Source organism: Ciconia boyciana, chromosome 21 (genome assembly GCF_034638445.1).
Source record: "Ciconia boyciana chromosome 21, ASM3463844v1, whole genome shotgun sequence".
Lineage (NCBI taxonomy): Eukaryota > Metazoa > Chordata > Aves > Ciconiiformes > Ciconiidae > Ciconia > Ciconia boyciana.
In genome coordinates, this window is record NC_132954.1 from 7,146,446 (window position 1) to 7,161,237 (window position 14,792).

General features: G+C 61.2%; 1 protein-coding gene across 1 annotated transcript in view; it reads right to left on the reverse strand.

Annotated features, from left to right (window-relative positions):
* Positions 1-14,792, reverse strand: part of COL8A2 (collagen type VIII alpha 2 chain) — a 35,714-nt gene that overhangs the window by 2,402 nt on the left and 18,520 nt on the right. The window contains exons 2-3 of the mRNA XM_072885266.1: positions 8,303-8,485; positions 489-2,577 (exon numbers count right to left, since the gene is read on the reverse strand). Of these exons, the coding sequence (XP_072741367.1) occupies positions 656-2,577; positions 8,303-8,468 (2,088 nt within the window). The 5' untranslated portion in view covers positions 8,469-8,485 and the 3' untranslated portion in view covers positions 489-655. The remainder of the gene's footprint in view (positions 1-488; positions 2,578-8,302; positions 8,486-14,792) is intronic.

Below are 14,792 nucleotides of genomic sequence, written 5' to 3' on the forward strand. Positions count from 1 at the left end.
GTGATTATAAATCCAACCACACTGAATCCGGAGTGAATCAGAGAGACTGCCTCAAAGCACAGTCTGACAAAATAGGCATCAGCGAGACTGAAACTTGGGCGTCTGATGGTTTGGGAAGGAACTTTCTCAATCCATCATGGATCTCTGCTGCTGTAGAGGTTTGTGTTAAGTGCCTAGGACCCCTGTGCTGGTTAGCAAATACACCATCCATGACAACAGCTGTATTCATTTAACTAGTACTCAAAATGGGAAAGAAGGGCGCTTGATTACAGACCAGAAGGGTCTGGTCTTCCAGACGACCTCTCTGGATCACAGAGCAGATAACTGCAGCGCCAGATCCTTGCCATCCCAAGCACGTTCTTGTGTTGGATGTACAGTCACTAGGGTAAAATTGATTCCAGATATGCTTTGCTGAGGAAGTCACTCCCCTCCCTCCCTTCTCCCTCCCCCCAAAAAGAAAGATAGATAGATGCCTCCTTTCCGATTACCCTCTTGACTCATGGATCAAACAGCGTGAAGCAAGGTCCCACGACAACGGCTTGCGCGTTCTTCCCAGTGATTTTTCTTTTTTGTATTAATTTTTTAAAACTTTTTTATCAAAAAAAAAAAAAGTTTATGGCTAAAGTGGGTGAAAAGGAAACGTGCCCAACAGCCGTTATGTGGGGCAAAGCAGGAACCCGGAGAAGGAGGAGTGGATGTATTCCGTGGAGTACAACCCGTTGGCCTGGTCCGAGGGCATTTGTACCCAGACTTGGTCATTCTCCTTGAGTTCAAGCACGGCACTGCCCGAGGCCTGGTCCAGGTAGCCCTTTTTGTACTCGTCGTAGGTGTAGGTGGCGGGCACGTTGTTCTTATAAAGCGCCACCCAAACGTTAGTCCCTTTGACATGCACATGGTAGGCAAAATAGTAGATGCCAGATACGGGGCAGGTGAATATCCCGGTGACCGGGTTGTAGCCGTTGTGCCCGTTATACAAAGTCCGGTCAAACTTAACCGGCATGCCCGACGCCGGGAAGGGGGAGGTGAGGATGGCGGTGAAGGCTGGTGCGATCCGGGCGGAGAGCTCTCCTCGGCCGTACTGCGGCTTCCCCGGCTTGCCGTTCCCCAGCACGGCTCCCTCCACGCCTCCGTCGGGCAGGTGCAGCCCCGCGATGCCCGTCTCGTCGAACACCCCGGGCGCTCCTGGCGGCCCAGGCGGCCCCGGTGGGCCCGGCGGTCCGTTCAGCCCTGGCGTTCCCGGCATTCCCGGGGGACCGATGGGTCCAGCCATGCCGGGCTCACCGGTCTTCCCCTCACCGGGAACTCCAGGGAGCCCGGGCTCCCCTTTCAGCCCCGGTAACCCCTGAGGCCCCATGGGACCTGCAGGTCCTTGCAAGCCCGGGATGCCAGAGGGGCCCCTCAGCCCTGGCTGCCCCGGGATCCCGCCATCCCCTTTCGGCCCGGGGCCGCCCGTTAATCCTGGCACCCCTGGGAGGCCGATGAACCCTGGTTCTCCTTTGGGGCCCGTTGGGCCGGGGGGTCCCTGTGACCCGGGCAGGCCCCTTTCCCCTGGCACCCCTGGCTTCCCCGCGAAGCCGTTCGGGCCCTGGTCGCCGCGCATCCCCGGCATTCCTGGGGGCCCACTCGGCCCCACATCACCTTTGGAGCCGGGCAGCCCGTGCTTGCCTGGCAGGCCCATGGACCCTGGTGGACCTGGCGGCCCGATGATGCCGGGAGGGCCCGGCTCACCCGGCTCCCCGTCAACGCCAGGTTCCCCCTTATCGCCGATGGCTCCCGGCACCCCGGGCTGCCCACGGTCTCCTTTTAGGCCAGGCAAGCCCGGCTTCCCATAGCCCGTCGGGCCCGGCAAGCCAGGGAGGCCGCGGATCCCAGGCTCTCCCTTCGGTCCCATGGGGCCCTGTATCCCCGGCACCCCCGCGGCACCCGGGACGCCGATCCCGTCGATGCCGGGGGGGCCCCGGGGCCCCATGGGGCCAGGCTCCCCATTGATGCCAGGCCCGCCCGGAGGGCCCATGTCGCCCTTCTCCCCCGGCGCGCCTGGCAGGCCGTCGAGGCCGGGTTTTCCAATGCCAGCAGGCCCTGGGGGCCCCGCGGGGCCAGGAGGGCCCCCATTGCCCCGGGGCCCCGGTAACCCTGGCTTCCCCACGCCGTTTTCACCCTTCATCCCTCGCTCTCCACGGGGACCTGGCTCTCCTTTTGGGCCAGGCTCACCCCGAAACCCGGGCAGGCCGGGGCCACCCTGGGGGCCTGGCTTCCCGTTGACCGAGATGCCGGCCGGCCCCGGCAGCCCCGGGGGGCCGGGCAGTCCTCTTGGCCCTTGCTCTCCTCGCATGCCGGGCTCGCCCTTGGCTCCGGGCATCCCTTTCATACCCGCCTTTCCAGGGAGTCCTGGGATGCCGGGTTTCCCAATGCCCGAGAAGCCGGGGGGCCCAGCAGGCCCGGGCTGGCCGTGCATTCCCGGCTTCCCTGTGCCCGGCTTTCCGGGGTAGCCGGGCGGCCCCGGGGGTCCGCGTGGGCCGGGCTTCCCTGGCGGTCCTGGCTCCCCTTTGAGGTCCATCGGCAGCAGCGGCGGCATGTCTGTGGAGAGAGCAGACACGGAGCTTTACCGGGGCCGGCGGTGGGCGGAGGAGCGTGCCTGGTGCGTGATGCCCTCAGGGTGTCGAAGCCAGGGGCTTCAGCGCTGCCTGGGTCTGTACTTGCAAGAGTGCCCTTCTCTAGAAATGGTTTTATTTAAGCATGGCCACAGTGGCTTCCTGGGCCACCACATCAGCAGGACTGTCTTGAGGCAAGACCTTGGCCAGAGCCCAGGGTGCTAATTCAAGCCTTACTCCATCCATCCCTCCACAGAGGGTGTCAATAAGCCCAGCAGTCGCCGTCGGCTCTGGCAGTGTCGTTTTGTGATGACCTACTGTGGGGTTTTTTTTAGGAGCTGGATTCAAACCTCCTGCTGCCTCGCTTCCCAGCGGCCTTGAAAGCACCGTGGGATTCAGTCGCTCCTGCCTGGGCTCAGCCGAGAGGATGGCGAGAGAGCGAGCCAAGGCTGAGGATAATCCCTCCGCCCCATCCCTCAAGTCCAGGGCCTCGGGAGACCTTTAATCCTTTTGGATTAAAAAGAAAACTCTTGGACATGTACTTGAGAGACCGAAGAGGTGATTCATGTATGGGTTAAGACATGCCCGTGGTGCTCACTGGCTCAGCTCCCGTGTCCAGCAAGGCAGAGAAAAACTCACCAAAAAGAAAAAAAAGCGCTGAGGATGGAGGAAAAGCCAATAGCTGCAAGGGAAACGCAACCTCGGTTACATCCAAATGAGTCAGCCCAGCTGGGAATAGGCCGTAACCACTTGACATTTAAAGAATTTATAGAGGTCTTTTGCAAACGGATATAAGAAAGAAACTAATGGGCTGAGAGACTACAAAGCTGAGGAGAGCCAGATTACATGCCCACCGCAGCTCGGTACTTAAAGCACAGACGTGAGCATAAATAACTCCTTGAGGCCGGCCCAGGCAGGCTGTCACTCCCCACGTGACACCGGGAATGGGTGAGAAAGAATAAAGCTGACAAACTCTTTTTTTTTTGTGGGGGGGGGGAAGCTTGAAATGAAGGAAATAAATACTTGGCAGTCACACGTACATGGGACTATGATGAGAAATGCGAAGGGCAGAGGAAAGGGCCTTGACACCTTGGGCAAATTTTAACCAAATCTGCCCGAAGTTGCACATTCCAGTCAGGAACAGGTCTGTACGGGCAAGTTCCCGGGATGGGTGGATCCCGTCTGGGACGGGAGCAGAACTGGCCATGGCGCGAGGCTGTGTGCCCCGGCAGGCGCTGAGGGGGGGTCCCCGAGGCCTGGGCAGTCAGCGAGCTGAGCCGGGCCCTGGGAGCACGGACACCCGTAGCACCAGGATCTGCCAACACAAGAGATTTTCTCAGTCAACGGGAAAAGATTAGGGGAGATTTGAGACATGTGAAAGGAATAACTTCGGCAGCAGCAGGCACGGTTCCCGGTGCATCGGGGCAGCTTTACCTTTCCTAAGCACAGCAATTAGCTCTGGCCATTTCCAAGCCTGGTGCCTGCTTGTATTTCTTTTGGTAATGGAAACATTTTCAGAGCTTATCTACATATCAAAGCCTGGCCCACATCCTAGGCTGTAACAGAGGTCACTTGGCTGTGGAAATTAAGGAAATACTTGTCTGTCATGACATTGCCACTGGATTTCTGCAAACCTCCTGCTCCTCACCCCAGAAAATGGTGTGGGAAAGAAGGCAAGGGAGATGTGAAGTGTTGCACTAAAGCAGATTTCTGGGGTTTGAATTCTGGAAAAATTTTTCTCCAGAAAATTATTTCAATGTGTTTTCTCCCCCCCCCCCCCCTTTTTTTTTTCTTCTTGCGATGGTTTGAAAAGAATTAGTTTTCTAGGTCATTTTGCATGGAATCAGAACAAGGATCTACAGCTGAGCCCACGAAGGAAGGAAAAAGCACACACACACTCTCACACAAGGCAGCGAAGAGAAACGCCAGGCAAGAGCTGCCAACTTGCAGGCGGCCAAAAAAGCAGACAGGAAAACCAAACCGGGGACGTTAGCGGAGAGAAACTGGGACATTGCAGCCCCAGTGATATCCAATTTCAAAAGACCATGTCTTACCACAGACGCATGTCTCGGAGCTCTGCATTTCACAGCAGCAGCATGGGGTTATGCGTTCCCCTCGAAGCATGAACAAAGCTGCCATGAATGCTAATGCAAAGAGCCAGCTGGGGGCAGCGGGAAGGGGAAGGAGCAGGCACGGCCCCTGCGAGCTCTCGCCTGGGCACCACAGAGCTTTTCACCTCCTGAGGGGCATGGACACGTCCAGGCGGATCCTGCAGCCCCTCTGGAGCTGCCTTCGTCCCGGTAAGGACCCCTGCACGCCTGGAAGAGGGACCCAGCAGCGCGGGCTGGCCGGCAGAGGAATGATCCAGCAAGATGGGAAGTGGTTCCCAGCCACGAGCAGTCAGCAGCGGGTCTGGCCAGCGCGGCCAGATGACACTGCAGGAAGGAGAGGTTGGCTGCTCCATGGCAGAGCCCGGCCGAGCTCATTCCAGCACTGCTGCCAAGCCCTGTCTTGTGAGAGCGAGTTTCACAGGCTCATGCGGACATTGCATGGGACCAGTGTTACTGCGTCTCTCATCCCATCTTCCATTGCAGCGGGTGCCCCGAGCCGCGCGGGGAGGCTCAGCGCAGGAGGGGCTCGAGGACACAGCCACAGCCCTCGCAGATGGAGCTGCCGTGCCAGGGGATGGCAGTGAGATGAGAGCAGACTGCAGAAAGAAGCATGGAAGTGGCAAGTGAAGTTTCCCCATTAGCAGGAGCTAAGGGGCCTGGAGGCCTCTTGGCCACGTGCAGCAAGCAGCAGCTCCACGGCGATCGCAGGGCTCTCTAAAAGTGGCAGGGGACACTGCTCTGGGGACGCTGGGCAGCAGCAGCCCAGGCACTGCCCAGCACCTGCCTGCTCCCACCTCCTGCGCAGCGCAGCCCCGACGGCAGAGCTTGGGCCTTGGCTCCCCGCTGAGTTGCCCAAGCCTGGGGAGGTGAAAAGCGCTCCTTTGACTCGGCAGCGGAGGCTGCTGCCCCGGCGTGAACCCTCCGTACGGTCGCTGGAGGGGAACTCCCCTGCTTGCCTGGCACAAACCGCCGCCCCGGGCATCGCCTGTGCCTTATCGGTGCCCGGAGCTGGGGTGCCGCTGGCTTGGCTCCCCGCGTGCACAGGGCAGTGCTGAGCTCCCTGAGCCCCGGCCAGCACCCAGCGGCAGTTTTACCCGTCTGCAAGCTGCCCAGACGTGGTTTTAACCAAGCCAAAACAAAACCCAACTGTGCAAACAGCTGCTTAAATGCATTTAGCATTTAGCAGCATCTCCTGCCCAGAGCTGCCTCTGTGCTCCTGGGGAGTTTATTTTTGGGTCAGAAAAGGTGTCTGGCACCCTGGGGAAACCAGCCCTGTCTCTCTAGATGGCACCCGCAGGCCGGCGAGAGCCCCCGGGGCCTGGCCTGGCCCCTCAGGCGGGGGTCCCAGCCCCAGGGCCAGGCTGGGGCAGCACGGGGGAGGCCCCGCACAGCTCCCCGCCGCCCCGGGGGTAACCTGCAGGGGCACGGCACGGCCCTGTGCCGTCGCGGCGAGTCAGCTGAGCTCCCCGAGCAGGGCAGAAGGCCAGCAGGGATTTTCCTTGCCAAATTAGAGGTTAAGCAGAGATGGGAGCTCGGTGGGATCCAGGAGGCACCAGCTTCCCCAGCTGCCTCTGTGCGGCCCCAGAGCTGGTGGCTCAGGCTGCAGCTGCCCCCCTGCCCGCATCCCCCTGCCCACATCCCCCTGCCCGCATCCCCCTGCTCATCTTCTCTTTCGCAGGGGTTTTTAGGAGAGTAATGTCCAGGGGACCCCTGTACTCTGCCCTGCCTCGGTGTCTCCTCTAATCCATGCTGGGTGTAACCTGGAAAACCTCGCACCCAAACCGCACCTTGCAAAGAGCCCGGCACGCTCACTCCTCTCTCCGCCACGCTTAGCAGGCAGCGCTGCTCAGAGGCAGTGCAAGCCACTCTGATGCATAGGAAGAAGGGAAAAAAGAAGGAAAAACAGCAGGGAGATATTTGAATCCAGTCCCACCAGCAGCTGAAACGTTCCTGTGCTACGCTGGAAGGTTTTGTCTCTGGCTGGGATTCAGGGAGCAGCTTTAGAACAGCTGGGAAGAGGGCAGGGAGGTGGGGGGGCTTGTAGCACAATTTGGCTCCAGGTTTTGCTGTGTGTTTTCTGACATATGTGCTGAGCTGAACTCCTGATAAGCCATTCAGCCCAGCAGTAAATCAGCCACCGGCAGCCGAGCCTTCTCCAGTTTCTCCTCCCAGAGCCAAGACTTCGGCTCCCCGGAGGGTCCAGGTCTGCGCAAACCCACGGGGAGGGCTCCGGCGGCTCTCCTCTCCTCCCGAGGGCCAAGAACCGACCCGGCGGGTCCGGGCACCCGAGCCCCAGCACTGCCCCGTCCCGCAGTGCTGCCAGCAGCGGCTGACTCTGGGAAGAGCACTGGGGACCACTGTGTTTGGTCCCAAGGAAAGGGCTCAGACCCTCCCCTCCCTCCTCTCTTGAGCTGAAGACACTGTGCTGCTGCTGCTGCTGCTGCTGCTGCTGCTGCTACCCTGGGTGCAGCCATGGTCGCCTGCCCCTTGGGGAGGTGCTGGGGGCTCGCTTGGCAGGGGATGCCCTGAGGAGCCAAGAGGTGCCGGAGAAACTCAGTCACGCTCAACTCGCTGTTTGCAAAGACCCCAAGTTCCTGAGCAGTTCCCCAGGGTGTGTGTGATTACCACACGCTAATAACGCCCCGGTGGGGGACGGATGGACCCTCCTGTGCCTTCCAACCTGCGGCACCCACGGCCAGGGCTGGGCATAAAAGGAGCCCTGGGCAGGCACTGGGGGCCTCCAGCAAGGGCAGGGGCTGGCGCGCGGGCAGGGGATGGTGCATGGGCAGGGGGATAGTGTGGGGCAGGGGATGGCGTGTGGGCAGGGCAGTGTGGGGCAGGCGGTCACGAAAGGCTGGGGCTGGGCTGGAAGCGGTGCAGGAGGCCTGGCTGCACGGAGCAACGACCTCAGCACCTCTGCCCCTCCGCACGGCACACGTCGCTCAGTGGGGAGTGATTTAACGCGTGTGGAGTTTCTGGTCGCTGCTTTCCGAGGGAGGAAATGTCTCTCTCCTGCTCTCCCCTCACTAGGCTGAGTCTCAGCTCCGGCCTTGGCCCTCTTTCCTTTCCCAGCTGGTGTAAAATGCAGACAGGGAAAACGGAATAGGTGGAGGAGTGGAAAAAGCCTCGCGGGGACGGCTCAGGTTTAACAGCAGCGAGAGGGAGAGATGGCGAGCGCCAGGGCTCCTGGGGCTGAGCCTCAAAGCTACCAGGAAATGCGCGGGGAGGAGGAGGAGGAGGGGAGCGAAGGGCTCGTGGGTCCCCTTTGTGCACCAGCTCCCAGATGAGCACCCGAGGGTGCTCACCCAGCCTGAGCAAAGGGCTCTGCTTCTCTGCTGAGCCTCTCTGTGCCCGTCCTTTTCTTTCTGCAATGGGTTAAGGAGACCTAAACAGCCCCTCTGTGCTTGGCCGAAGATGCTTTGGACAGCAGCACCCTTGGCCGCGCCAGGCTGCTCCCCGGGAGCACCGACCCCAAGGGTGAGGGGACGATGAGTGCCTGACGGCTGCAGGATGCTACAGCCCCTTCCCACCATGCCAGCAGGTCTCCCGGGCAGCCGTGGCCCCGTGTCCTCCCACACCCCCGCAGAGCGCATCCCTTACCCAGGTACTGCCCTTTGCCTTCACGGAAGGGGGGTCCCAGGGGTCCCTTCACCATGGGCTGCATGTACTTCACTTGGGCATAGCCCGCCGCGCCTCCTCCCGCTGCCGAGCGAAGGCCGACCACCATCACCACCACCACCAGCAGCGCCACGGCGTCCGGCAGCATCCTGGTCCCCACTGCTCCTGCGGACAAAGCGACAGTGAGAGCGGGCACCCACGACCCCCACCTGCACCCTCCGTCCCGCGAGGATCAGCTGGGGACTCGGGAAGGATCCCGCTGGGAGTGGGACTCCCTCAAATTTGCCTTTTTCTGGACCACGGTTGCCCTGAACACGTTATCCTTCCCAACACGCACCGGCTGGGAGATGCACAATAAATACACGGTTTATGAGCAATAACTAACCAGGGGCACCCTGCAGAGCCTTTCAGAGGCTGCCCCAGTACCTCTTTGTCTGGAGTTATGCCTACGTCAGGCTTCCCTTATATATTTTTAACATATCTAAGAAGAGGGGGAAAAAAAAGGCAGGATGAAAACCACAGCCTGCCGAGCCGAGTGCTGCTGTCGCATCTCTCAAGCGAGCAGGGTCTCCTCGAACCAAAGCCGTGTGTGCTCTGGCCGTGGCTCCCGCAGGTGGCCCGGGCTGCCACCGCCGAGCCCTGCCTGCCCCAGGAGCGGCTGGGTGGGTGCTGCGTCTCCCGGTGGGTGCTGGACCAAAATCACGATGTTGAAGCCCGAGACTCGCTGCATTTGTGGCTCAACTGCGGCGCTTTGTGAGCAGAGACGGGAGCTCGCTCGGAGGGCGCAGGGCGGGAGCCCTCGGCCGGGAAAGCCCAGGGGAGGGCTGCGGCACTTGGGAGCAGCAGCCTCTGCCTTAAGTGCCTGTTTATTTCAAATAAACACCCTCTATAAATATACCTTTCCTCTAGCAACTTCTTCTGTGCCAGCTCCACATGCAGAGCTGCAAACAGATTGATTTGCAAAGAACATTTATTTTCGGAAGCTTAAATAACACGTGATGCCAAAGAGCTTTCCTAGTTTTCCTCCTTCTCGCAATAATTGACCCGTGGTGGTTATTAATGAGAATTAAGCTCTCTGCCTCTCCGGCCGGGGAGCAGGGGCAGGGCTGCTGCGTGCTGGGATTTGATTGGAATTTCCTGAATCGCTTTTGCTGAAGCAGCAGTGAAAAAAAAAAAGCTGCAGCCTGAAGAAAAAACAACCCCAAAAAGCCCCCAAATTAAAACAAAATTAAAGCAAACGAAGTAAAAGGAGGGGGGAGCCCTGCCATGGGATTGTTCCTGACGCTACAAGCGCTTGGCAGGCTGTCGGAGGTCTCCGGTGACGAGGCAGCCTTGACCGCGGCTCTCCTGCCCGGTAAATGCCCACCGAGCCGGGCCCCTTCTGCTCCCCGCGCCGGGCTGTGCTCGGGGCTGTGCATGAGCTCGCCGGCCCTGGCTGCAGCCCCAGGCTGGAGGGGACCGAGACGGCTCTGCTGCCAGCGGCACGACGGAACCCGGACCCTGTGAGGATGCAGGCGGCCGTGGCAGACACTGGGAGAGGAGCTCTGCTCTGCCCATCGCACCGGAGCTGGCGGTACCGGCGCTGTGCCGTACCCACCACGGCACCCGCAGGGAGGCCGCGGCCAGGCTCCTGCCGCACAGCCGGGGACACGGGCGGCAGCCGCTATCAGCCTCCTCGGCGGCACGGAGAGGGCCTTGCCGGCATTATTGTTTTTCTGTCTTCGGGGTCGAGAAGAGGAACGCTTATTTTTATGAAGCATTATTTTACAAGGATTTGTTTAAGGGAAAAAGAATCCCATTTTAAGGGATTGCAGCTGTAAAAATATGGTTTCTGCTAAATAAAAGAGGAGAACAAACCCCTGAATCAGCTATTTATTTGTTTTCCTTACCTGGAATGACCCCTGTGCCTCCATCGCTAACTCCCTCCATTCCCAGCTCTCTTTTCTCCCACCTGGGCTTCATTCACCCCCGCTCCTCCCCTCGACGGGGTCGTTTTCATGGGATGCTGCTCATTGCTCCAACAAGCCCATGGCACAGGAGCAGCGCCCTGGGGTGGCTCAGCCCCTCGCTGCTGGGCGCTGCTGCGGAGCATTTGCAAATGTCCCCCCGTCCTTCTGCGAGACCTCAGCCCTTGGAGAGACACGGGACTGGGGGGAAACCAGAGCCAGAGGGAAGGGAGAGGGAGGACAAGGTGATCCCTCTGCTTTGGCTCCGGCCGCCGTTTTGCTATGGCCGGATGCGAAATCGAGTCCCCCGGCTCTGCGCCGAGGTGGCCGTCTGTAACCCGGCGTCTCCAGAGAGGGGCTTAGCTCCCGCAGGTTCTGCCTTGGTCCGGACGGGTCGCTCCATCTGCCCCCGCTCTCCCAGGGGAGTCTGGCTGAGACCCCCAGGCACACGTCTCCGTCCCTTGAGGAAAAGGGGTCTCTGGTGCTTCGCTGTCCGCCGCGGCACTGCCTGGCACCGGGGCAGGAGGCCTCACGTTACCCAGGCTCTCCAGGCGGTGATTTAATAAGAATAAAATGGAAACATCTGGAGTCTCATATGATGGATAAAGTGTGCACAACGTGTCTGTGAAGAGGCTCTTTCATGCCTGAAATCTCCTGAGTTATGAAATGATAAGTAATCACAAGAAGCAGCCGTGCAACGTTCTCGTCTCCCAGGGCAGGTTGCAAACACCAGCCGGTTCATGGCACAGGCAGGGCCGCTGCGCCCGTGACGGCTACGGCCCGGTGCCGCCTGCCCATCCTCCCGCGAGCTGCTCCGGTAGGGCCAGCTGAAATCCCACGAGGAGACGCTTTTTTCCTGCCCGGAGCGGGGAAGATGCTCTGGGGGCTCCCGAGCGCAGCCCCTCCTGCCCCCAGCCCTGCGGGACGGGGCTCGTCCCGCTCTGCCGCCTGGGCACCGCGCCGGCTCCTGGGCACGGCGACGCAACTCTGGGACGGGCACTGCGGCCAGCCGGGCTGCCGTCCTTCGGGTGCACCTCCAGCCCCCCCGGCACGGTACGGAGTGCGACCACAGCCGCTCCTTGCAGAAAAGCCAAGCTGTCGTGGTTTAACCCCAGCCGGCAGCTCAGCCCCCCCAGCCGCTCGCTCACCCCCCCCCCAGTGGGATGGAGGAGAGAATCGGAAGGGTAAAAGGGAGAAAACTCGTGGGTTGAGATAAAGACAGTTTAATAATAAAGCAAAAGCCACGTGCGTAAGCAAAGCAAACCAAGGCATTCCTGCACTCCTTCCCATGGCAGGCAGGCATTCAGCCATCGCCAGGACAGCAGGGCTCCAGCACGCGTAACGGTGACTTGGGCAGACAAACGCCATCGCTCCCAACGTCCCCCCCTTCCCTCTCCTTCCCCAGCTTTACATGCTGAGCATGACGCCATATGGGGTGGAATGTCCCTTTGGGCAGCTGGGGTCAGCTGTCCCAGCCCTGTCCCCTCCCAACCCCTTGTGCCCCCCCAGCCCCCTCGCTGCTGGGGGGGTGAGAGGCAGAACAGGCCTTGACTGGGTGTCAGCACTGCTCAGCAGTGACGAAAACATCCCTGGGTTATCAACGCTGTTTCCAGCACAAATCCAAAACACAGCCCCATACCAGCGACTATGAAGAAAATTAACTGTACCCCAGCCAAAACCAGCACACAAGCCCAGCAGGAGCAGCTGGGCCAGGAGAGGTCATACAGGGGGAGCGCTCGAGGGGTCCGGTGACACGGTGCCGTTCCCCCGAGGTGCTGGAGCGGGGACAGGGCTCGGCAGCACCACGCTTCTCGGCTCCGGGGGGAGCGGGGGCCCGACCTGGCTGCAGCCGGTGCGGCGGCACAGCACGGAGACCGCTGGCACGGCTTCAAAGCGCGGCCGCCGCCGCGCAAACTGTGCAAGTGTCTGCTCCCCTGGCAGTCGGTGAGCAGACGTGTTAAAAACCCCTGGCACGCAATGAAAGCTCCGGGAAAAGGAAAAAAAATCTCACACTTAAAGCATGAGAAAGGAGACAAGAAATGTCACCTTGTTCTCGCAGGAGTGCGGGGGCTCAGGCAGCCGGAGCCCGTGCCGCCCCCGTCGCTCCAGAAACAGTCTGTGGTTTGTGCCGGTCGGCCTGGCAAGCTCCCGGCACGCTCCAGGCGCGTTCCCGGCTCGCAGCTCCCGGTCGTTCCCAGCGGAAGGGGGCTGCTGCCACCCCGCACTGTCCCCCTCTCCCCACAGCATCCATGTCAACGCTCCAGGCACGGCCCTGCCCGCAGACTGGGCGACTTCCCTGCGAGCAACACAGCCACGCGCTTCCCCCATGCACACAACTGGGGGCTTGTTCACTGAGCTGCAGCTGATTTATGGCCCCTGTTATTTAAATATTAATTATGGGCCTGGCAGGCAGGCACCGCGCCTGCTCCCTTCAAGGCTAATTATTTTTTAAGTCAATATATGTGATCCACGGGGGATCTGCGACTGCGGTTGAAGGTCAGTAAAATGGAGAACTTGTTTAAACCCAGCAGTAAAAGCACGATCAGCGCGGGGTGCGGCGTGCCGCTTGCTGGCCCTCGCCCCGGCTCCGTCCCCGCATCAAACCCGGGGCCACGCCAGCCCCCGCGGAGGTTTGCTGGGGCATGGGGATGAGCCAGGATGGGGCCCTCGATGCGCTTCAACCGCACGCCCAGGCTCACTGGCGTGGCCCCATTCCGGTCCCCGTCCCCATGCCGCACACCGGGAGCACGGGGCACGGGCACCACCTCTGCAAACTGCGGCAGAAGCCGGCCCCGGGCCGCTGGCGAGCAGCGGTGAGCACCTCGTGCGCTCGCCCGACCCGGGTGGACGCTGCAAAGAGAAAGCACCGAGACAGCAGCCGGCGCGTGTGGGTGGGCTGGAGCGGCGCAGGTTTGGACGCCGCTGTGTCCCATCGAGCCACTCCATCCTCCGGTCATTTACAATAAAAAATAAAGCAGGGAGGTTTTCCAAGCCCAACACGGGGCTGGACTGACTCCAGCGGGAGGTAGATGATTTGGTTTGTGCTACACATGCTTTAAAAATAATAATAAAACCAGTCAAAAACGAAAAGTGAGCTATTGAAACGGAGAGTGAGCACGTTGTTTCCGTAGGCCAGGCTGCGAAAGCCAAAGGCATCAGGCAGCAGCTCAGCCGAGAACGCCGGAGCGCACGGGGAGAGTCTTGGCACGAGCCGGTCCTTAAATGTATGACACCTGATCCGATCCAAAAGCTGCTCTACGCGCCGCACGGACCCGGAGCCTCGCCCGTCCGTCAGCAGAGGGAACAAGAAAACATTTTCCTTGACAAAAGAAAAACACCCCACCCCATCTGCAGGCAGCCTCCTGCCACCCCTGCAGCGCCCGTGCCTGGCCCCCGCGCAGAGCGGGCTGGGCACGGCACGGCATGGCACGGCACGGCACGGCATGGCACAGCATGGCACACCATGGCACAGCATAGCACGGCACAGCATGGCATGGCATGGCACGGCATGGCATGGCACAGCATGGCACGGCACAGCATGGCATGGCATGGCACGGCATGGCACGGCATGGCACGGCACAGCATGGCACGGCACAGCATGGCACAGCGTGGTGCGTTGCCCTGCGGCACAGCCCCGCGGTGCCTTCAGCCTGGCTTGCTGCGGGCGGTGGCTGCGTCCATCTGTATTGCTCCGGTCCAGGCAGGAGCTGCAGCCAAATTCACTCCAAGCTGGAGGGCTGAAGGAAAGGCCACGGGCCGAGCCGCCCTTGGTAGCCACAGGCCAGCCAGCGTGCGTGCAGCTCGGGGCGGCCGTGCCGGGGCGCAGGAGAGGAGCCGGTGCTGGGGGGACTGCGGCGGGGCGGCTGCTGCGGCGGGAGGAGCCTGGGGACGGGTGTGCAACACGAGGCGGTGGGACGCCAGGCTCTGCTCGCTCCGCCGGTCGTAAAACAGCTGGCTCGCAGGCAGCTGCTAAAGAGCTTGCTGCAAAACCGACCTGGGTATTTCTCCCTGTCTTGACTCGCCTCCCGACACGCCTGAGCCATCTGCGATGTGTGGGGAGCACGCGGGAACTGCAGCCTGCCCCACCGCGCCGGCCGGGCGATGCCCTGCATGGGTGCCAGGCTGGTGCTTGGCCATGGAGGGGGCCTACGCGGTGCACGCTGCCCATGGTGCATGCTCCCTATGGTGCACGCTGCCTATGGTGCATACTGCCCATGGTGCGTGCTGCCCGTGGTGCACGCTGCCCGCGGTGCACGCTGCCCGTGGTGCACGCTGCCCGGAACTGAGGAGCCCGGGGTCCGGTGGTGGCACTGACAACAAGGTCGGTGCCGCTGCTTGATCCCGCAGCCGCCGGGTCAGGGATCAGCTAAGGCGGATTAATGACCCTCTGCGTGTGTGTGCCGGGAGCGCAGCAAGGCGTGAGCCTGCCGCAGGTCACAGCTCAGGGCTTAATCCCTCACCTCCAGCTGTCAAAACTCCTCCGCTGAGCACGGGAGAGCCCCGGGCTGATCGCTGCCGACGCACCC